Source organism: Pleuronectes platessa, chromosome 4 (assembly GCF_947347685.1).
Source record: "Pleuronectes platessa chromosome 4, fPlePla1.1, whole genome shotgun sequence".
NCBI lineage: Eukaryota > Metazoa > Chordata > Actinopteri > Pleuronectiformes > Pleuronectidae > Pleuronectes > Pleuronectes platessa.
In genome coordinates, this window is record NC_070629.1 from 29,957,514 (window position 1) to 29,980,143 (window position 22,630).

Genomic DNA, 22,630 nt, shown 5'->3' on the forward strand with positions numbered 1-22,630 from the left:
TTCTGGTGGTTGTGGAGACAACTCGTCCACATGAACTGAATTAGTTATATGAATAAATTAAATTGACATAAATCCACTGTCCATGATTCTAATGAACTGTGTTTTGCTAACATCTGTTTCTGTGAATTAAAGTTAACTGTCGCTCTGAAACTAGACGTAAGTTGGAAAACTAATTCTTTAAAACTCAAACTTAAGTCTTGATGAGTTTGAGTTTGGCAGAATCACCGGCTTCACTTTAACGGTCGCTCTTGTGCTCGGCGCTGAACTGTCCAACAAACATAAAGCAAATGTCCTCGTAAAGTCCTGAGACGTCTCGGGGACAGAAATACAGGAGGCTCGTGATTACAAGTGTCCTCGTGAGGACAATTAACTGAGACCTGAGCAAAGGACAGACCTTAAGAAAACTGTTATTTCAGGTCAGACACTAAAACCTGTGGCTGGAAATCAGCCAATGGAACATTTCATCAGTCTGTGTTTAGGAAACTGTTTTAATTTACATTAGAGAAGCTGCAGGTCGAGAACAAGAAGCTCAGAGGAGCTCAAATAACTGAAAGTATTGATTCACAACTTTTCTGTCGTTCTTACAGTTTGTAGATGAATTCAGTTAATGTGAAGGAATTTCTTCTTTTGATAGAAACGTTGAGATTGACTCAGTAATGACCTGATGAGGATTCAGAGGTCAAAGGTCAAATTGATCTCACAAACTGTCTTTATTATCCTTATGAACGAGTTATATTAAAAACTCCTCGACAGGATCCTGCACAGAAGTTTGAGAACAGCACAAACTTTCACTGCCGATTGTAACAGATGAATTTAATATCTATAAAGCACGTACACACACTTTGTTTTACATGTATATATATATCACACAATGGGCCCCTAAAAATTCATATCTGCCAAGATCTAATTCAAACATTTATCAAAACAATTTGGTCAAACATATAAATTACTCGATAGATACTTTATTAATCATGGGGTAAATAAAGTAAAACCTTTTCAACACCTTTAAGTATCTGTATATTCTCAGTCTATTGTATTGAACCGTGCAGTTAAACCTAATGACACCGTGTCTGAACATTATGTGAACTGCTTCATGTCTGAAGTTACCGTGACCTCGTGACCCCCCCCGTTTCAAATCACACGTTCAATTCTTTCAAGAACCACAGAACTCAATTATTCATTGAATCAGCGACTTCAGAGCCGACGGGACAGAAACGCTGAGTCACTGCTGCTCGTCCTCAGGACCCGGTGTGAGGAGGAGAATCATGAAGCTCCGGTTCTGGAGTCTTCATCGTGAAGCTCTGGAAGTCACACAGCTTCACCTCACTGAGGCAGAGAGCACGGTTTAAAAATAAGACCTCAGAGGAGAAGCATTAGAGACGTTAACCAGGCAGCTGATGAATTATGGATAATGTGACAGGGGGGGAATCGGGGGGGTTCCACTGTTCCTCCTGAGCAGCGAGGACCTGAACAGGAACCGTCCCAGTTTAACTTCTGCTTCACAACCAGCAGCTGCAGATTCCACTGGAAACTGATGTTTTCCAGAAACCAGAGTCTGAAACGTTGCATCATTTTAGATCTTAATGACACTCGAGGGTCGGAAACTAAATTACAACTTTATACTTGTTAAATTATGACTTTAATGTTTTAATATTACCACTACAGTCTCATATTGTTAATATATTCTCATAGTATTGCTACTTCATTCTTTTAATAATGCGACTGTTGTCTTAACAGCTTCAATCTCATATTACGATTTTATGTTCATATCGTTAAATTAAGACTTTTATATCGTTTATATTGCAACTTAATTCTTGTTGAGGTTACAATTTTATTTTCTTATTACAACTTTATTCCTCAAGGCTCATATTCATATTTAATATGTAGAAGAGCTCCTCCGAACTTTTCTTTTTCACTTTTCAGTCGGATGAGTAGAATCTGAAAGTCCTGAAATAAGCAGACGTCCTCTGTGGACATGAAGTGAGCGAGCTCCAGATGAATCTTTCATGTGTTGACTTCATCTTTACCTGGAGCTTTGTGAGGCAGCGGCTGAAGGACTCACATCCACTAACAGATCTGGGAGCTGCGCTGGCATCGTTCTTCACCAGAGAGTAAAACCCCCTGAGTCTCTCTGGTGTTTATCATTAACTGCCCACAACCAATCAGTTCCCTCACATGGTCTCAGCCCAAACATTGATCAGATGGTGAATCGTGAAAAGATGAATTCATTCTTACTGAGAAGTGTTTCATCTTAGAACTGTGGAAATCATTCTACACAATCACACAGTTAAAACAACACACAGGATGTGACACAAAATACAAGTTAACGCATCATCATTGAAAAACGTGACTTTAATCGAGACTTTCACAAGACACCAAAACTGAGAAATGATGAACAATAATAAAAATGTAAATGTGAAGTAGAGCCGACATTTAGCTTCACCAGTAAAAATACAGAGCAGCTGAAAGTGTCGCTCTACCAGGAGCTGAAGTCCCCCAGACTCGACTTCCCTTTGGACTTCTTGGCTGCAGCTGCTCCGCTGGTGGACGCTCCGCTGGTGGACAACCTGCTGGGTAAGGGTCCCGTGATGGACGCTCTGCTGGTGGATGGTCCACTGGAGGACGCTCCACTGGTGGACGCTCCACTGGAGGACGCTCCGCTGGTGGACGCTCCGCTGGTGGATGGTCCGCTCTCATCTTCAGCCGCCGGACGTTTTACTCTGAAAGAGCCGAACCAGATGATCAACACACTGAGGTCACTATGAGATGATGGATTACCTGAATAATTTACTATTTCCACACACAGACTGTAAATAACGATAGCAACAGGTTTCCAATTCCTCTCAACATCCAGAAATGAGCCCAAAACCTCCCGGATATGAACAAGCTACAACAGTCGATGGGTCAAAGAGGAAGTTGAACGTTCTCCAGAGGAGGAATCTTCATACGTCTGGTTTCAGTCACTAACTCCTGCTTCTCCACCGACTGCTGCTCAGACACAAAACTACTTCCTTGTGTTTAGGCTAAAAGCTCATTTCTGTCATCCTGAAAACTTATGAGACCATTGTTCAACGAGCCAAAAGCATTAATACTTTTCAAAGTTCTGAATATAAAGATGTGACAGCAGCCAGAAGACAAGAGGGTTTCATTCTGAAGATAAAACCTTTTCCAACACAAACTATTTCTACCATAAATCCATAAACCAGCATAAAAACCCTGCATGGCTGAGTTTAATAAAGCCACAGAACAGAGATCTGAAGTGTTCCTCTCTTTATTGTGTCTGATGATAAAGTGGCAGCAGTGTGCGATGTCTTTATGATTTCAGACAAACATGAACTCTCCTATAAAAACACAAAACACATAGAAATGTCCCTGAATTGTCCCCATGAGGAAAAAAGGTAATCTTCTCTATAATTGACAATTTAGAATGTCAGGCCTCGGCTCCTTCTGAGTTACTATAATGTTTAATCATCTGTTTCCTTCCTGTTCATCAAACCTCCTGCTGAGAGAAAACACTTAGAGCCGGTGAGGACCAGAGAAACTTCTGACATCAAGTCAATGATCTTTAAACTTCCAGCAGCTTTTATAAGACGTCACAGCAACATTAACACGAGTCTCTTCTACAGCAGAGGACAGGGACGTTCCTTGAATAGTACATGAGTGAGTGTGTGTGTGTGTGTGTGTGTGTGTGTGTGTGTTCTTACACTTTGGAAGGGTTGATGTATTTCCCCACACCCTCTTTGAAGGTCTTAGGCGCCAGACGCTCCTGTCTTTTCTTCAGGGAGACGCTGGCCTGCTCCTTCTCGTCCTCCTGCCTCTGCACCTCCTGCTCTCGCTCTGCTGCGATCTGAAGAACACGCATGACAGAGGACACGCGTGACAGAGGACACGCAGGACAGAGGACACGCGTGACAGAGGACACGCAGGACAGAGGACACGCATGACAGAGGACACGCATGACAGAGGACACGCAGGACAGAGGACAAGCGACAGGACTTCCCTCCGAGCAGCTGTTAAAACCGTGTCCACTCTTTCAATCACTCTAATCTGGATCTGCTCATTAATTCTGATCGGGACTGAAATACAATGGGTTCTTCTTTGGGTCACCCCCCCCCCACCACAAAATATCCACTAACTAGTGAACAGATGCTAATAACAACAACAACATCTGCAGATGTAAACCAGGACGTTCAGTGAGTCTCTGCTCAACCTCACTGACCCACACACATTCAGCTGATGTGGCCTCTGCTCTGGATGACGTCCATCATTAACTCAGAAGTGTTCATGTGAAGAAGAGACACCCACCTGAGCGTCGGCCTCTTCGTACGGGTCCACGAACACCGTGGCACTGATGAGCTTGATCTCCGACTGGAAGACAGAGACATGTGGAAGCTGAAGAGCTGAGAGGACGAGTGAATATAAGAGAAGTGTCTCGTCCTCTCAGCTCCTGTTAACGTTCCTCATGTGAACTTCACAGACTCTTACCTTTGGTTTGTCTGATTTGGGATCACTCTCCACGTTCTCCATGGCTGTGAGGGCCTCAAACCCCCCCACCACCCTGCAAACACAAAACACAACATCCTTCATGTTCTACACACAGAGGTGAACACAACAGAGACCCAGGTTCCCCCCCCACACACACAGATCAAACAAGGGCAGAACAAGATTTAGTATTTGATAATATTTCCCTGAATCCAAATCCAGAATCAAATCCACTTATCCGATCTGATCCGTTCAGATCCCACTGGAATCTCAGTAAGAAGCTTTAACAGCTGTCAATCACAAACACAGGTTTTTAAATGGTGGTTAATCAAGATTCTTCAGATTCTTCAGGATTATTTCAGTTTAACCTCGTTCACTTCACCACCTGGAAACGAGCAACAGATGATATTGATATTAATGTTAATTGATTCATTCCTGAACCCTCCAGCTTCCTGATCCATGTAACTGAGACTCATCAGCTGATCGTTACTACAGTTCAGCTGCAGGCCGGTGATGTCACACCCTGATGTGTGGTTCTGAGCTCTGAACCAATAGGATGAAGTTTCAGCCGTTACACAATCACCTGTAATTAGCTCCTGATCGAATCTACCGACGCACAACAGAACCTGAGAGTTAAATAAGAAGCTGCTACCTGCTCCTTTTTAACATCGGCTTGTTAATGAATCTACAAAACTGATCCACAGGAGGAAGGCTAACCGAAATGAATGCAACCCCCCCCCCCTTGTTCAAAATGACATAACCTTTATAAAGATGTGACATCGCCCTTTAGCCAGACACTAAATCCATCTCCACTGCAGGGCTGCTGAACTGCAGGCGACCCTGCAGCTGAAGGAGAGGGGGGGGGGGGGGGTTCACACTCACTGGTTGTGTGTTTGAAGTTGTGCAGGGGTGTGCGATGATGCATGTGTGTGCTGCAGCAGGTAAAGGTGAGAAGATGAAACACGAGGACGTTCAGACTGAAGCTCTAAAAGCTGCCATGACACCAAACTGCAGACTGGAGACGTGTGGGTCAATAACACAGTGAGTGTGAGACTGAGTGAAACACACAATATCTTCCTCTGGACCAGAGGCCACATAGTTTGATTTGAGTCACAACCTCAAACAAGCGTTGAACAACCTGTGCTACAAACTACAGAACCCAGTGATTTGAGCCAAGACAGGAAGCAGATCATTATGAAGTCTGAGAAAACACATTCACGTTGTGTTACACTCGTCTCTCAAGTCCCGACAGGTGCACAAGATAATAACTTGTTCCCACAGGATAATGTCTTAACTTCTTCCCACTGGATAACGACCGTGTGGGAACTAATTGCTTCATGTGCAGCAGATGTATCGGAGCTGAAAGAATTTGATTGTGCGACATTCGAAGGTGAAATCAGAAGCTGCTCAGCAGAGTTCTCTCAGTTTCTGGGCCTCATGAGCAAACCAGTTTACATTTTCTGCCCACAACATAACAAATATCAGCTGTTGGGACTTAACACTGGAGGGATGGTTCCCTGCTGCCACGGACTCAAACACCATCACTGCTGGGCGGTGGCCACAGCAGCTGCCACCCGCTGCCTGAAATCGCCTCAAGTCCAATATTCTTCTAACTCGGTTTAGGGCTCCACCAACCCCCCCCCCGAGGTAAACATCTGTCTCCAGCTGCTCTGACTGTGTCTGTCTGAGGTCTGTCTCTGAGCAGGTTGGGAACACTGGGTTTTTAGAGCTTCTTCACTGGAAACCACTTTCTGCTGCGACCCCCCCCCGAAAAAGACATGATGAAAACTGTGAGTGAACTAAAACAGTAAAGATGTCGGCTGAGAAACCAACATAGAAACAGAGGAAAGAACTCTGTTGGTTCATCACTGCCTACGACAGCCTTCATATTACTAATACAGAAAATATGGATTATTCTTTAAGTCTTTGCAATGTCACTGCTTACAAATGTAAAGATGTTTGGTTTCTATTGGTCGATCACAACCAATCAGAACACCAATTAATACTAAACGTGTCATCATTTAGTGACTTAGAGAAACACCTCAACTCTACCGGGTCCCTCCCCCTGATCGACACCAAAACTTAAAGTGTTCTGCCAGAACCGATACCAGATTGTTTGGGGTAAACCGTCCAGTAGATTCTGTACAATCGTGGTTACACACAAACCAAACAACCAATCAATGGACAGGAGTGAAACCAGTAGACCCCCTGGTTCTGATAGCAAACCAGTCTGGACAGCATGAGACGCTGCACTCGCTCAGAGCAGAAGCTTTAAGTGAGTCGACCATGAGAAGAATCAGTTGAAAGCAGCCTGAATATTTTAAGACAACTGCAAAAAGAAAAGCATTTAATATCTTGCTCAGACAGAGCGAGAGAGCGAGAGACAGAGGAGAGAGGGAGAGAGAGAGAGAGAGAGAGAGGGAGAGAGAGAGGAAGAGAGTTTCAGTGATGCATGTTTCACTGGTCCTGGTCGAGTCGCTCTGGAAACCTCACATGAGGGAGTTCAGTCAGAAGCACCAGGCTCATAATGAGTTGTTATTACAAGTTGAGTGACACATTATACATAACAAAGGCCCCCCCCCACCACCACCAAATTTGTGATTGCACTCACACACCAAGCAAAGATTTTTATTTATGCACAAATCTAGTTGGAACAAGAGTTATAATTCCTGTGTCTTTGTAACAATATAGAAAGCTTTTAATTTATATTTATTATAAATTGATTACATTTTGTAATATTGGTCATCTGCCTCTTTCAAGGCTCATCCCAGGTAATGTGCTTTTTCATAATTGTTGATTAATCAGCAGGTTTATCTGACACATTGAAATAACGGCCTGTAAATAGCTCTACAGTGTGCAGGTCTACAGTGTGCAGGTCTACAGTGTGCAGGTCTACAGTGTGCAGGTCTACAGGAAGGTGTAGAGTCTCCCTCTCTGTCTGGTGACTCTCTGCTCTGAAGCAGCTCCACAGGAAACAGGTTATTAAAGAACAACATGAGAGGATCAGAGAGTGAGAAGAAGATTTAACAAGCGTCTGTCAAGATGATCTCATTTCAAACATCTGCTCCGCTGCTTAATTACTCACAACAACAATAATAATAATATAAAAAGTTTTACCTTCCAAATATCGTGTGCTTTCTGTCGAGGTAGTTGCACGACCGGAATGTGATGAAGCTGAGAGAAAAGGAAAAGAACACAAAGCAACGTTAGTATAAATCCTACGTATATTTAAAGTACTTTTAGGAAGAAGCACTTTTTAAAAGAACATCTCTCACAACTGGGACTTGTTGGTGTCAGGACCGGAGTTGGCCATGCTGAGGATGCCGCGGCCGGTGTGGGACAGGTTGGGCCGGAACTCGTCCTTGAAAGGTTTTCCCCAGAAGGATTCTCCACCTGAGCATAAGGAGACAGGGTGAGGGAGGAAGGAGAGAGACAAGGAGACAAGGAAAGGTTTGAAGTTACATCGACTCTTCAGCAACATTAACTGAGAACAGTAACACATATTCATCTCCCCCCCAGAGTCCCAGTTCACTGGAGTTCAGGCGTCTCTATCAGTGGTTTCCTCTTGAAGGGGAACAGATGACTTCAGCAGACAGAGGGAAGATGGAAGTCGCTGAACCACCTCACATTCCACCATGATACAGTGAAACCATTTCTCAGGCTGATACGCAGACTGGGAATAAAGATAGATGAGACGTCTCCACTTTCTCCCAGTCTCCAGAAATGAAGCCCAAACAAATCCCAGATTCACACTTTGAGCTGTGGTATCAAGTTCCTGCTGAAACACACACTCGACCAATCAGAGTCAAACTCAGCTGTCAATCACGAAGCTTCACCCTGTTAAAGCCAATTCAAACCAATCTGATTAGAAACATGAGGTTTGAGGAGCCGCCATCTTTATCATCTCGATACAACAAGTCAAAACCTCATGTTTGTAAATGTGATTTAAATGAAAGTACATCATGTTTATGCAAGTTTGTGTCTGCCAATAATTACACAGGGATATTACTACAAATAAAAACTTCCTGGATGAGGAAAAGGAAGTTGTTTGGACGAGTACAACTAGTCCAACAAGTTATTAAAGGAACTCATCGAGTTCTTTCCCTTCAGGCAGCAGGTCACTGACAGTTCAGTGTTAATCTGTTGAACTGAACCATCTGGAGTTTAATGTGCACACGTCGCTGTGTACAACTGATAAGTGTGTGTTTAAGTGTCATGATCCTCTTAGTTTGTATGAAAACAACACACAACCCTCGCTCATTCAAACCACTGCAGCATTCCAGAGGCTCGGTGTGATTTCACGAGAAGCCGGTTTGCCCTCGAACACGTCGAGAGGCTTCAGCTGTGAATCATTATTCAGAGCGACTTCATGATGGAGATTCAACACGATGAGTTCACAGGAACACGCAGCGCGGGAGCTCATTGGCTCACGATGGGGAAGAGGATCTGTCGCCCTGAGGTGTGTTTCAGTTTGTGTCCTGCCAGCTGGTGTACGTGCATGAAACTGTGTGTGTTTGTATACAACTATGAGTGTGTGCTGTGTGTGTGTGTGATGGGTTGGAAGTGTCTAAACATATACCACCAGCCAATCAGCTCCTCGGAGGTGTTATGCAGCCGTCAACACCCCCCCCCCCCCCGCCCCGGTGACATTTCTACATAATTTATCAACTTGTTGACATTTTACCTCCGTGCGTCTGGATCGTGAACGAAGAGGAGAGCGAGAGGGAGAACTTCTCCACCGACAGTTTGTGAAGCTGCAGTCGCTCTGTTGTTATTTCAAATGATTCCATCACAACAGCAACATCTTGATTCAGAGAGTGTAGGAAAACAGAAGAGGAGGAGGTCTCCGTCTGAGAGCCGCGAGGCATCTCCACTAACGAGCACGTTATCTGACCACTGCCCAACACGTGAGCTTCATTTCATATGAGGAGTGTGAGTCCGGGTTTGGATGTTTAAAACATCTCCTTCTCCGAAGCAGCTCCTTCTGGAGGGTTTTAGATACATGAGGCTCATCTGAACTGGAACGCCACAGTGAGCAGCTTCCAGGAAGTGGCTCTGCTCAATTTACATGAAGACAATGAAACTCAAAATGAGCTCACATTTTCAGGTGGGATTTTCTTGCATAGCCTCAATTCATGGTGACATTTCCCCTTCTACTCCTGCCTCTGTCAAAGAACCACTTCCTCTTTAGCAAGTCGTCGTTAGAGTGAAAGCACCAAGTTGGTTCTGTGGATGTTCTCCACGAGGAGAAGTCGTCTTTAAAAACACATTAGAAAGTCTGTTCGTGATTTTCAGTGCACACGTTGTTCGCTCCAGGTGACGAGGAGAGTTTTACCCTCAAGCCAGATATTCTACACCTTCATAAATCTGTCAGCGTGTGTGTGTGTGTGTGTATTTTGTGTAGCGTTCAGAGACGCCCTCCGACACAAAGCACACTTTGTGCAGTGAAGTCCCTCAGCGGCACAGACGGCATGAAGGCAGGAAATTAACTGGATGAGGCCTCGCAGTCAATTACACCAAGCTGCCTTTGAAACTCACTTTAAAAACAGGAACATGACACCGAACGCTGGTTGTTTGGTTGTTTAACACCCCCCCCCCCCCCCCCCAGCCCCCTTTCTGCCCCCTACACCCAGCCCCTTTCCCTCCAAATAATCACTCTCTCTGTCTGTGTGTGTGTGTGTGTGTCTTCTGAACCCCCATGTCCTCTGCAGAGTATATTTAGTAACACTCTCGACTTACATGTGAAGTTGCCAGCGGTATTTACGCAAAGCTTCCAAAAGGGAACTATTAATAATTCAACAGGGAGCTGTTCTGTGGTGTGAGTGCTGGTTCTCACCTGTACCGGTGCCAGTCGGGTCCCCTCCTTGAATCTGGAAACAAAAACAAACTCTGTTACGTGCTGGTGACGTGTGATGCTCATTCAAAAGCTGAATACACACTTTGTTCCTTTTACCTATTAGAGGAAAATGTTAAATTTTTGTTAAGCGGTCAAATGAGGGTTTAACTTGTAACGTTATATTTTCCTTTTGTCAAAGGGCCAAACTGGAGTCGTGTTCCTTGTAATCATTAGGAACAGACGTCAAAGCCTCGCAGGATACTGGCCTCCATTGTTCATTGTTAATCAAGAGCACTTCTCTGAAAAGCTGCAGGTTCTGACCACCGGTGCTGCTGCGGAGCACATTGAGACGAGTGGGTTCCTGCAGTGTGTGTGTGGACGCCATGACCCCAGGCCTGGCAGAATCATTTCTGCCAACACTGGAGGAAGCAGGAGCAGAGAGTTTGTGTGTTTACTCGTCTCTGAAGTGATAAACACTCACATGTGTAATTATCTCAACAGCAGACGAGGTGAATGACTCCCTGGTTAGTGGTTCATGGGTAGGTGGGTACACGGGGGGGGGGGGGGGGGGGGGGTAGAGGATTAATTCACCTAAATATAAAATAATCTAAACCTTATTCACCAACATTCATATAAAATGTCTCAGTTTCCAGTTATGAGACGTCCCCAGATAAAATCTATTTGTTCTGGAAACTGTCACTCATCCTTTTATCACATCTCACTCTCTGTATTGAAATTCTCCGTATATTCCAGTTTCTGCCGACATAACCAGTTCCAGCTCTTCTTTGTTGGTGCAGAGGAGAGCGAATGAGAGAGAGAAGCAGAAAAGCATTGTGGTGGAGTTGGAGTCCTCACCATGAAGTTCTTGATGGACCTGTGGAACACCGTGCCATCGTAGTATCCTTTCTTACACAGACGGACAAAGTTCTCTCCAGCTTTGGGAACCTGGAGGACAGAGAGAGACACGTTTATTAGATTAAAACAACTATCATTAACTGACTCAGCTTCTCAGTCACTGGGGTCGAGGAAGGTTTGTCCACAGTCAATAATATCAGCTGCTCTATAAGTTTATCACCTCTGCCAAAGAGATTATCTTTGGCAGAGGTTAGTGCAGCAAAAGGGATTTTTAATTCCTCTCTCTTTAACATTGTGAGAGACGTTTTTCAACATTTTCATACATTTCCCAGAGAATAATTCATGGGTCCTGATATTTGGTGCAGCTTGATTGAATTGAAGGAACTTTCTGGTCTTGGTGGAGGTTTGGGACATGACTTTAATTAATTAATTTCAACCTCCAGATATCATCCCATAGATATCAGAACAGATGTCATCTACATCCCAGTAACCATTGGGATTGGCTGCTCTGTGGTAAACGTAATGCAACGCTGAATCATCCGCTAATAGCTGACATGATTTTTGCAGATTCTGGATATCATTTCCCTGCTTACAGTGACGCCACTATTACACCTGAGGATTGTGGGTAGTGTAATATTTCTCCTCAACATTGAGAACTCAAGTTTTCCTTAAAACAAGGTTGATCTCAAACAGACTTGTTGTTTCTTCAGGAGCACGTAACGTCTTCATGAGGTTTTGGGAATGGGAACCACGCTGGTGAGCTCTGTAGACAGAAGCCAGGTACTCTACACAGTCACAAGGATGTTGTGTAGGTGTTTTTAAAGAACACACATCTGGAGGGTCGACCTGTGTCTGTGTTGGCGTCTGGTAAATCATAACAGAACCCCCCCCCCGCTGAGAGAAGCTGCTCTTGACGGGCTGTCGCTCTGTGAAATGAGCCGGCTGCTCTGGTCCAGTGTTATTATCACCAACAGCCTCGAGGAACACTTCTGTGTGTGGGAGAGAAACTTAACTTCCCCCCCCCCCGGCAGCGGTGGCTGGTGGTTTCCAAGAACCTTCATCAAACCAGTTTTTATTCATCGGCCTGTCGTTGTGTGACGAGTTCCTTGAAGCTCCGCTGGTCTTATTTCCTCCTACGTCTCAATTCTGCTGCTGAGGCTCGACTCGCTGCTTCTTTTACCCTTCATGCTAAATCCTGGTTTGTCAGAGCACTCTGGTACAAAGAGGCTTATTGTTTTTAAACCCCTCCACAAAAGAAGGAAGAAACTAAAAACAGGGATTGGTTTTAACCAATTTTAGCCATTAAATACAGTTTGTGGAATGGAACAGAACGCGTCAAACACGAATCTCATGAGAAACTGTCTTGTTGGAAGACAGAACCAGTTTGCATTAATAACATTTCAGTAAAATTCAAACCTTTTCCTTTCTTTCATCTCAATGCTTCTGATCTGTAAACAGAATCTTTTACGTCAGAGATCTTTGTCTGTGACACGTCTGCCTGCCGCCGCTGTGTATTAGTGATTAACTTAGCGTGTCCGCCTGCTTCTGTGTTTGTGTCTCCGTTTCTCTGAGAGACTTTTCAGCCGGGGAATGTTTCGAATGCAGTCCACATAAAAACAAGCCTGGCTGCCTGGAGCTGTCAGCAATCAGTGATGTCAGCAGGGAAACAGGATTTGCTGACGCAGACTTACAAAATGGTAATTCACATTAAGTTACGAGCTTTTCTCCTCTAAAAGTATTACCCGGGGGATGAGGGACATAAAAGCCATTAAAATAATTCCATTAGTCTGAGAAAATAAAAAATGTATTCTGCCAAGATTGTGTGCATGTATTTAGAACCCCAGGAACCTAAGCACATCATTGAAAGTTAAAGAGAAGGATGTGGTAAAGGTCAAGAAGTTACATATGAGGTCAGATAAGTTTTAACCTTTCAAGATCTCGTTTGTCTTATTTCTTGAGAAATTACCAGAAAATGTTGAAAAACCTCCTTTTCACTGTTAAACACAATGAAAACAACAACTTAGATCTGAACCCCATCCTTCCACAGTGTTGGAATCAAATACACAACCTAAACACAACTAGAATGGCACTACACGCACATCACACACACACACTGACCTGAAATACAACCAAGCCCAAACTGCACCCCCCCATAGAAATCAGTCAAGATGCATGAACTGTTCCCAGGAACTCACTAAAACAACCTCCAACACAAAAACAACCCCGGCCCCGCCCCCTCAATTTGATCTGCTTATATAAATAATGAGTTTCATGAAGATCGGTTCAGTGGTTAAATGTCCTGCTGACAGAAAATAAAACCTCCTTCAGATTGTTATTTGAATCTAAATATAAATCTTCACTGTGTAAAAACATTTGTGAATCCATCACAGTCATCAGGTGAAGTCTATTTCCAGCTGTGTCGTCATCATCACATCTCCCACGTCTGCCCCCCCCCCCACGTCTCATCCGAGCCGGGACAACGAGGGCGGTGGAGACGTCCAACGTGAACGGGCCCTTCAGGCTGGGGGGGGGGGGGCTCTGGACTGAGAGGGCATGTGACAGCGAGGCAGCGCTCATTAATTCATAAACACCCGGCCGCGAGTAGAGCCGCTGTGTGAGAACCACCAGGGAGGAAGGTGCTGAGGAAGAGGAGGAGGAAGCGGGGCACCGAGGGCAGCTCGTCTAACCGCTGCCTCGCTCCACTCATTATTCTGATTCGACGGCTCAGGGGCCAATGAGAGCCCAGCACTCGAGACGCCTGGTTACCGGGGCAGAAACACATTCCTGGAACGCACGCCGTCTCCCAGGAGCCAGAGAACAACCTTAAGAACGAGGAACACGACAAACAACTCTTTGCCAAGATGTAAAAACTTTGGCCGGCTGAAGGTCAGACTCTGCAAAAGGTGGATTTAAGTGTTTGGATGAGTCGAGCAGGAGCTCAGGCCAAACCTGCGTCACAACAACATCACAAGACGAGTGTGTGTGTGTGTGTGTGTGTGTGTGAGGTCGTTACCTTATCACAGTGCAGCTCCACATTCACGTCCCCCTTGTTGGTGTGGAGCCGGACGTAGCCCTTCTTCTTCACGTACCCGTAACGCACCGTGTCGTCAGCGATGGCCTCTGCAACAGGAAAATATGATTTCAGTTCTTGTGACTTATGGATGACAACCTTTTGAGATGGAGACAGTCTTTGGATTTCATTGATTTTTGTTTGTGAGCCTCATGCTGCTGAAGGTAAAATCTCTGACCTTTGAAAACCCTCAGAGCTTCGTCAGTGTGACGGTTATTAAGATTCACCAGGAAATGATTCTCTCATGAATATTATTTCATCCAAATCACCTTTTTACATAGAGCAATATTTAAAAAGAGATTTAGAGACATAAATAAATCAGTAACTAAGATGGAAATCCTGTCTATTCAATACCACACACACACACACACACACACACACACACACACACACACACACACACACACACACACACACACACACACACACACACACACACACACACACACACACACACACACACACACACACACACACACACACACACACACACACACACACACACACACACACACACACATCATCAGTCCCAGTGACGCCAATGCTTCAGCTCACTGAGACATTTTGGACAATTCTAAGCTTCCAACTTTGTGGGAACAAATTTTTCTGTTCCAGACTCTGGAACTGAATATATGGATATGATAAATACATGCGTTGTCTATACAATGTATAGAAAATTGTGTAGTGAACGCACTACACAGTTGTGTAACAGTGACTCTTTCCCATGAAGCAGCTCAGAGTTTGACAGGAGGAGGAAACACAGTGTGAGCACAAAGCTGCACGAGTGTGACCCCCCCCGACTTCACTGGATAAATAAAGATGAATGTGTTGATCTGAACCAGAGGTGCACGTTTCTCTCTGCTGGGAACCTGAGGTTCACTCACCTGCTACGTGAACAGTGGCCGGAGTCATGGCCGTGGACGTGAAGGAGGCGGACACTGTGCCTGTGGAGTAATGAGCCTGAGGGAGAGAAGAGAGAGAGAGAGAGAGTTACAGTTTGGATGTTTCCTCACTCCACCTTCTAAACACCACGTCTGCTCTTAATGAATTCATTTATAATGTTGGTTAATTCAAAAGCCAATGAATGGGTTGATTTTAGTTTCTTCTATCTACAAACATAACACGATGAAAACGGCTTTGAACAGCAGAGACCTCATTATATATTTTTACTTTATGCAAGTTTTTTTTCACGCTCTTCAAAATATGACGCCATTAATTAAAATGAATGAAATTAATAGCAGATTAAAACGAGCATTGGACTGACACAGAGACGTCAGAGGACGAGGACAGATCCACAGGAAGCAGACGAAGTGATCAGATGAGAGAATTGGGTTTGATACCTTGATGAATACAGAATGGGTCGAGGTAACAACTTCATATTTTCCCTTTTGACAAATTAAAACTTGCTCTTTACAACAGTTACGTTGTTTTTAGGATTAACTTTGTCATATGTGCACATTCTTCATTTTATAACCAGAAATGTTTCTTGCAGACGTGCACCGACATGCAAAGAACAATAACAAGTTTTAAAGGAGAAGTTTTGTTTCCTCACATGGACTCACAGCGTTGTGTGTCCTCACATTCAGCCGCGGCAGCTTCTGTACGACTAAGAGCACAGCCCCCCACCCCAGCGTGGAGAAATCGCTGCCATCTCATAATTCGGGGCACTTAAGATGCTTTCAGGTCGTTTGAGCTTAAATTATAGTAGAATACATTTGCTGAATAGTGATGTTCACCTTAATATACCACAAAACCCAGCCGGGAGACCGGAGGAGTTATTTAGGTCTAAGAGAATAAGAGCTGAGCGAAGATGAAAGCTGAGAAGTGAAAATGGATTTTAAAAGCTCACGTCTATTCTACAATCCTGGCTTAGAATTCTTCTGCTCTAGTTCTTGTGAAGACGCTTGAAAGCACAGACTTCACCTTGTGTGCTCAGTCTGACCTATATTCCCTGTTCCCTCAGAGGCTGCTGAGCGTCACCTCCACGGTGAACTGAGAGCCAGCGGGGGGGAAGCTCTGGTGCTTTTCAAATGTAATGTAAAATAATTACTTTACTATAATGACTAGATCCATCAGTGGTCCAGTTTGACTCAAACCAGCTCTGACAGGAGCTCAAACAACTCTGTGGAACAACTTAGAGAGAAAAACACAACAAAATCTAACCTGTTATGAAAAATGTAATGAATTTCTGAGTATTGTGTCAACGTGATTGAAGCAACATGAGGTTGAACATATTTTTCGGAGGAATAATTCAGATTTGGTGTGAAAGACCTTTACACTGAAAACTGGTAAACAAGACAAACTTAAAGCTTTGTGAATTTACAGAACACTTGATTTTCACTTTGACTTCAAATCAAAATCTCACCAAAAAATATCATTTTATTTCCTTCTTTGCTTTCCCACAGATTAATAATGATGTAAATTTGCAAAGCAAGGAAGCTCACACACCGAAAGGTTGATGTACATATTTTTAAACTTCCAATGAGAGCACTGAACGTTTGCTTTACAAATTTTCCCGGTAATTAGATCTACTTACTCGTATTTTGTATTTTAATGACCATGAATCTTCTACATGGACTCAGTTGCTCTCCAGGTCTGGAAACCAGACGTGGTGGAGCAGCAGCTGATAAAAGCAGAGATGTTGTCTCTCAAAGTGAATCAGGATTCCTCCTCCTCTAACCTCCTCCTCCACCACCTCCTCCTCCTCCACCCGGTTATTCAAGGATACGTCTCAGAGGCAGCCTGACCACAGACGACCTTCTTTGTTCAGCATCTGAACGTTTTCTTTCCCTTTAGTTAAACTGGAAACCACTGAGGCCAGAAGTTTACACCAGGTAACACAGAGAATCCAGACGCTGTTTCAAAGTTAATCCTTTTCTACCAATCACATTCCAAACTCAAAGGTTTAATTATGTCTAATATTTTAGATCTCAACGTGTTTTTCTAAATATCTTTGTAAATACAGACATTTGCTGTAATTCATTGAACGCACATGTTAAATATGATCCATATTCCTCACAACACTGAAACATCCTTTGTTCTGTTTCTGGATGTTGTTGTTTTGTCTTGTTGTCGTCAGTGCAGTTCATCTATTAATGTGTGTTTGGCTCCTCCTGGTGTACGAAGTGAAAGTTACACTTCTTCACTGGATAAATTCCTCACAGCAGCTTTACTGTAGAACTGTTACATCTGTTTAAATGCTTTTAATAAATTATTCATGACTTATCAATTTTTTTAATCTCCCAAGAGCTGAAACTGAAAAATTGATTTCTTATGATTCAACAACTGAGAAAACTGGACCTTGTTTCCACCAAAGAGAACTGAGTCCTTGTGCTGGACCGGTTCTACTGCAGGTTCTACTGCTGGTTCTACTGCCGGTTCTACTGCCGGTTCTACTGCAGGTTCTACTGCAGGTTCTACTGCTGGTACTACTGCAGGTTCTACTGCCGGTTCTACTGTTGGTTCTACTGCCGGTTCTACTGCCGGTTCTACTGCAGGTACTACTGCAGGTACTACTGCTGGATCTACTGTTGGTTCTACTGCTGGATCTACTGCAGGTTCTACTAGTGGTTCTACTAGTGGTTCTACTGCTGGTTATACTGCCGGTTCTACTGGTGGTTCTACTGGTGGTTCTACTGCAGGTACTACTGCTGGATCTACTGTTGGTTCTACTGCTGGATCTACTGCAGGTTCTACTAGTGGTTCTACTGCTGGTTCTACTGCCGGTTCTACTGCCGGTTCTACTGCTGGATCTACTGTTGGTTCTACTGGTGGTTCTACTGCAGGTACTACTGCTGGATCTACTGCAGGTTCTACTAGTGGTTCTACTAGTGGTTCTACTAGTGGTTCTACTGCCGGTTCTACTGCCGGTTCTACTGCCGGTTCTACTGCTGGATCTACTGTTGGTTCTACTGCTGGATCTACTAGTGGTTCTACTGCTGGATCTACTGCTGGATCTACTGCAGGTTCTACTGCCGGTTCTACTGCAGGTTCTACTGCCGGTTCTACTGCCGGTACTACTGACGGTACTACTGACGGTTCTACTGACGGTTCTACTGCCGGTTCTACTGCTGAATCTACTGCTGGTTCTACTGCTGGTTCTACTGCTGGTTCTACTGCCGGTACTACTGCCGGTTCTACTGCCGGTTCTACTGCCGGTTCTACTGCCGGTTCTACTGCTGGTTCTACTGCTGGTTCTACTGCCGGTTCTACTGCCGGTTCTACTGTTGGTTCTACTGCTGGTTCTACTTGGGAACCTTTTAAAAACCAGTTCGAAGCCTTTCAGATCTTTCACCTACCTCTAATTTACTGAAAGTGAAAAATGAATTACAGAATTCAGTTCAGTGTAATTTCTGGTCACATGTGGTCAGTTCTGGTTTCTTCGTTGTCGCACACAGACGGAGGATGTGAACCCACAACCCTCAGGTGATTTACTTACTTTACCAAGATGTGAATCTGTTTTTCTGCTTATGTTTGATATTTTAACTCAGAGTTTCTTGGTCATTCGTCATGTTCCCTCCACAGGTTTCAGTTTGAAATCAAATGAGCATCATAATGTTTTTGCTTACAGCGTTTATCTTGTCCGTCTTCTTGGGCACGGGCACTAACATGGTGGAGGCCAGCAGCTTGTCGCCCTTGTAGTCTTTGTACAGCTCAGCTAAGGTCTCCCTGGTCTCCAGGTTGGTCGTCTTCAGGTGGTACTGGGGGTGCAGCTTGGCCTTTTCCTCCTCTGAGAGAAACAGAAAGAGGAAGGAAATGATTTAAAACTCTTTCAAGTCCGAAGACAACGTGAGACTTTAGGCTTTTAAACCCTCAACTGTATTTGTCAATTTCTCATATTTGTCTGTAGCTATTGTTCCATTGTTTTTGGCTTTAAAAGGATGTGATGTAGATAAATTCGAAATAGGTTCAAGCATCAGGCAACACAACTTCTGTTGAAGAAAATTAATTAACCAAATGTGTAAAACTATGATTAGTTCTGGAAACATCCTGTGAAATATCCTGAAGCTCAGAAGCATCTGAAATTCTCTCTTTGTCAATAATGTTCTTTGTATTTAATTAATTTTTTCTTGAATAGAAGAACAGATCATCCTCGCTTGATTCAGACTCTTTCATTTCCAGAGGCTCATTATTTTCTGAATCCATATAATTTCATGTTTAATGCAAACAACATCTCTACAACTCACCTGGATCCAACACCTTCAGGTTGTTCTTCACGTGGAAGAAGTCGGAAACATTGAATTTATCCAGGTTTGTTGGATCCTATGAAGACAAAACAAAAATCAACTAAACAATATAGGCTTCTTTCCCCTAATTATTAAAAATAATAATTACAATAACCTTTGTGAACCAAAGCAACAACCCACCTGAATTGTGATGATGTCCTTTCTGGTGAAGGGTTCATCGGTGAGCAGATCTCTAAAGCTCTTGGTCTTAATGTTGAGTTGCTCCACAGCCTGAGTGACAAGGTGAAAGAGAGAGAAACTAGAGATCTTTCCTTTGTATATACTTCTTATCATCATGTTATAGCAATTTGACAGATTTTTGTTGCTTTTCTGATTTTTTCATAATTAAAAATAACGTATTTTTTAAGAAAAAGTCAGTTTCTACTTTGTTGAAGATCTGTCAAAGCAGAGGAAATGTTTCCTGAACGTGTTTAATCCTCATTTTAATTGGAGAAACGTTTGTTGTACACAACTCGTACTCTGATGTCAGGCAGCATCTTATGAGACCATGTGCACTGTATCACACTGACGTGGATAATCATCATAATAACATCTCTGGAGCTGTTTGTGTAATCTGAGACATGTGGACAAAGAGGTCGTGTGAGGATCAGTGGCACGTCGGTGATGTCACTCACCTCGTTAGAGAAGACGTTGCCTGTGACCTTGTTGGTGACGATGTGAGAGTTGTTTGTGAAGATGTTGTACAGAACGGGGCAGTGATACTTCCCTGGTGGAAAGAGAAGAACACATCAGAGGAAAGCAAAGCAGCAGAGTCACAGAAGCTCCTCATGAGTGTGCCCCCTGCTGAGTTAGATCTCCTCTCCCGTAGCCACTTGCTTTAATTTACTCCTTCAAAGGCTCTCTCACAGAACCGCAGTGACATTAGTGGGACTCTGACCTTTCTATTTCCCAACGACCCACTAACTCTGGTGATTTGGAGCTGAGGAATTAAGCCCTAATGTCAGTGTTAACCTTATTATGCTTTGTAATTAGTGTCTGTGTGAATCTCTGGAGGTTAAATGAGACGGAACTCGAGTTTATTTACCATCGTTGTTTTTGGCGAAGTTGAGTTTGATCAGAGACTTTGCTTCAAGTTTCTGTGGGAACCAACAAACAAGTGTTAAAGTGCAATCAACAACGTTTTTACACTTCAGACGTTTAGATTCAACCCATGGTGATTTTGACTTTAGATTTGTAACTGTGACTCATTAGAGTTTCCAAACACATGTTAGACACGTGTCCGGTGCAGTGCTTCATGTCTGAAAACAGCATTCGATATACATTTTCATATTTCGACCCCCAAACAGCTGCAGAACAGAAGTCAATGTGGTAGATGAATGACAGTAGATTAAAGAACCTGTATCAATATGATGAGAATCATTTCTTACCTCTCCAGAGATCGGATTAGTGCCGAACCTCTTAATCCACGGAACAATGCTCCTAAAACCGAGGGAAGAGAGAAGGTAAGGTATTAAACAAATAACCAATAACAACCGACAGACAAAGCTTCACTTAGAGTCCAGCAGACATCTTTAAGATATATATTTATTAAATATGATGTTCTTACAGCAGGTCAAAGAGGACTCCCTCCTCCGTGCAGACAGGATACTCAAACGGCTGCAGGGACAAGCTGAAAGGTTTCAGAGAAAACTGCTTTGAAATAACTCGCCAAAAACAAATGTTCAGTTATGAGTTTGAGTGTGAACCTAGATTTTAACATCTCTGCAGTTTACAGTATTACCTTCAAATGATCGTACAGTAATGGAACAGCGAGGACATAATTTCATAGATGTCTAATTTAGACGTGTTGTGATTCTTCTTACCTGCAGTGGTCGAATGGAAGGCGTCTGAAGTTTGCCTGAGGGATCACTGGAAAGTAAAAACATAAAGACAAACTTCAAACTTCTTTAAGTTCCAGACGTCTACTTGGTTTTAAAGAAACTTTCTAAAACTGGTCTGTGAACAGCAGCTCGAATCTTTATTTTGAAGACAGCGATCGGAGGAAATGTTGATAATGAAATACTTTGACAATTAATAACTATTATAATTAACACTAACATCCTCACTGTGCTTAAATAATGCATAATCAATATATTTATGTATTTAACTGGAGAGTAAAACTACAAGAAAGGAAAAGAATCATTAATGATCCAAACATGAACTTCAAATCTGTGACTGATGATCGCAGCTGATTGTGGATTATTAATACAACTAGAGCTCAGATACACAATACTTCTACACTGTACTGCTTATTCATCTGTCAGACTTTTGCAAAAATACCTGAAATATTAATACAACCATTGGCTTATGTAAGTCAGTCTTTTCTAATAAATGTAAATATTGTTGTTATGCTCTGTTCCCTGATCCCTCACACGTGACCCACTGGGGTTTCTAATTATTATTAATTTCTATTAAAGGTTTTTTGAACGTTTTACTCTTGTTGAGGTTTAACTGCAGAGATGTCGCACCTCGTTAAGTCCAATGAGACAAACTGTGACTTGAGAACATTTATAAATATTTATTTACACTACACAAATACAATGAAAGGTTTGTTTTCACAGGTTAAAGTTAATAAAGCTGTAAACACAGTTTGTGGGTTGAAAGGTGGTAAAACACAAACCGTTTCGTTTTCCTCCGTAGTAGTTGGTGTACTCTGTACACGTGATGTACCTGAAGGGGGGGGTAAACACACAATAATACATGTAAACACCGGAAGATACGTTAAATAAGAGTAAAAGTAAAGTTAGCTTGTTGACAAACAGCGTTAGCATGCTAAGCTAACAGCAACAAGCACGTCTCGGTGTCGCTGTTTGATCCAGAAACACGTGATCACTCACATTTTATCCTTTTGATGCTGCCGCTTCCCCATTTTGAGTTTCTGTGTAAAAACCACGAGTTTCTCTCCAGAAAAAATCAAATAGTTCACCGACACAACAACAGACGCGCTGCTCTGTTTCCTTTCCGGTTTATCTTCTTCTTCGTCGTCGTATTTTATGATGCTTTATCTGCTACAGCGACACTCTGCTGCCCCCTAGCGGAACATTGGTTCAGGCCAAATTACCTCAGCAGCATCAACAAGTTCACTTCCGTTCAAGTGTGTACAAATAAATATAAATACACAAATAAGTACCTTCAAAGACTGCTTTGATCTATGAGCAATGA

At 43.2% G+C, this 22,630-nt stretch overlaps 1 protein-coding gene across 2 annotated transcripts; it reads right to left on the minus strand.

The window, feature by feature from the left end:
* Nucleotides 1-2,334: 2,334 nt before the first annotated feature.
* On the minus strand, nt 2,335-22,448 carry ppil2 (peptidylprolyl isomerase (cyclophilin)-like 2). Of its 2 annotated transcripts, XM_053419992.1 has the most exons (21): nt 22,306-22,448; nt 22,089-22,138; nt 21,292-21,337; nt 21,036-21,098; nt 20,857-20,908; nt 20,514-20,565; nt 20,104-20,195; nt 19,610-19,699; nt 19,430-19,505; nt 18,812-18,972; nt 15,128-15,203; nt 14,187-14,293; nt 11,174-11,263; nt 10,319-10,352; nt 7,758-7,875; nt 7,600-7,656; nt 4,486-4,558; nt 4,306-4,368; nt 3,705-3,847; nt 2,676-2,720; nt 2,335-2,645 (listed from the first exon to the last, which is right to left on the minus strand). In XM_053419992.1, exons 1-21 carry the CDS (start codon nt 22,335-22,337, stop codon nt 2,477-2,479), a joined length of 1,689 nt encoding a protein of 562 aa, XP_053275967.1. In that variant the 5' UTR covers nt 22,338-22,448; the 3' UTR covers nt 2,335-2,476. The 2 variants fall into 2 exon arrangements, with proteins under 2 accessions (XP_053275967.1, XP_053275966.1); XM_053419991.1 differs by having other exon boundaries at nt 2,335-2,720.
* Between the last annotated feature and the right edge of the window lie 182 nt (nt 22,449-22,630).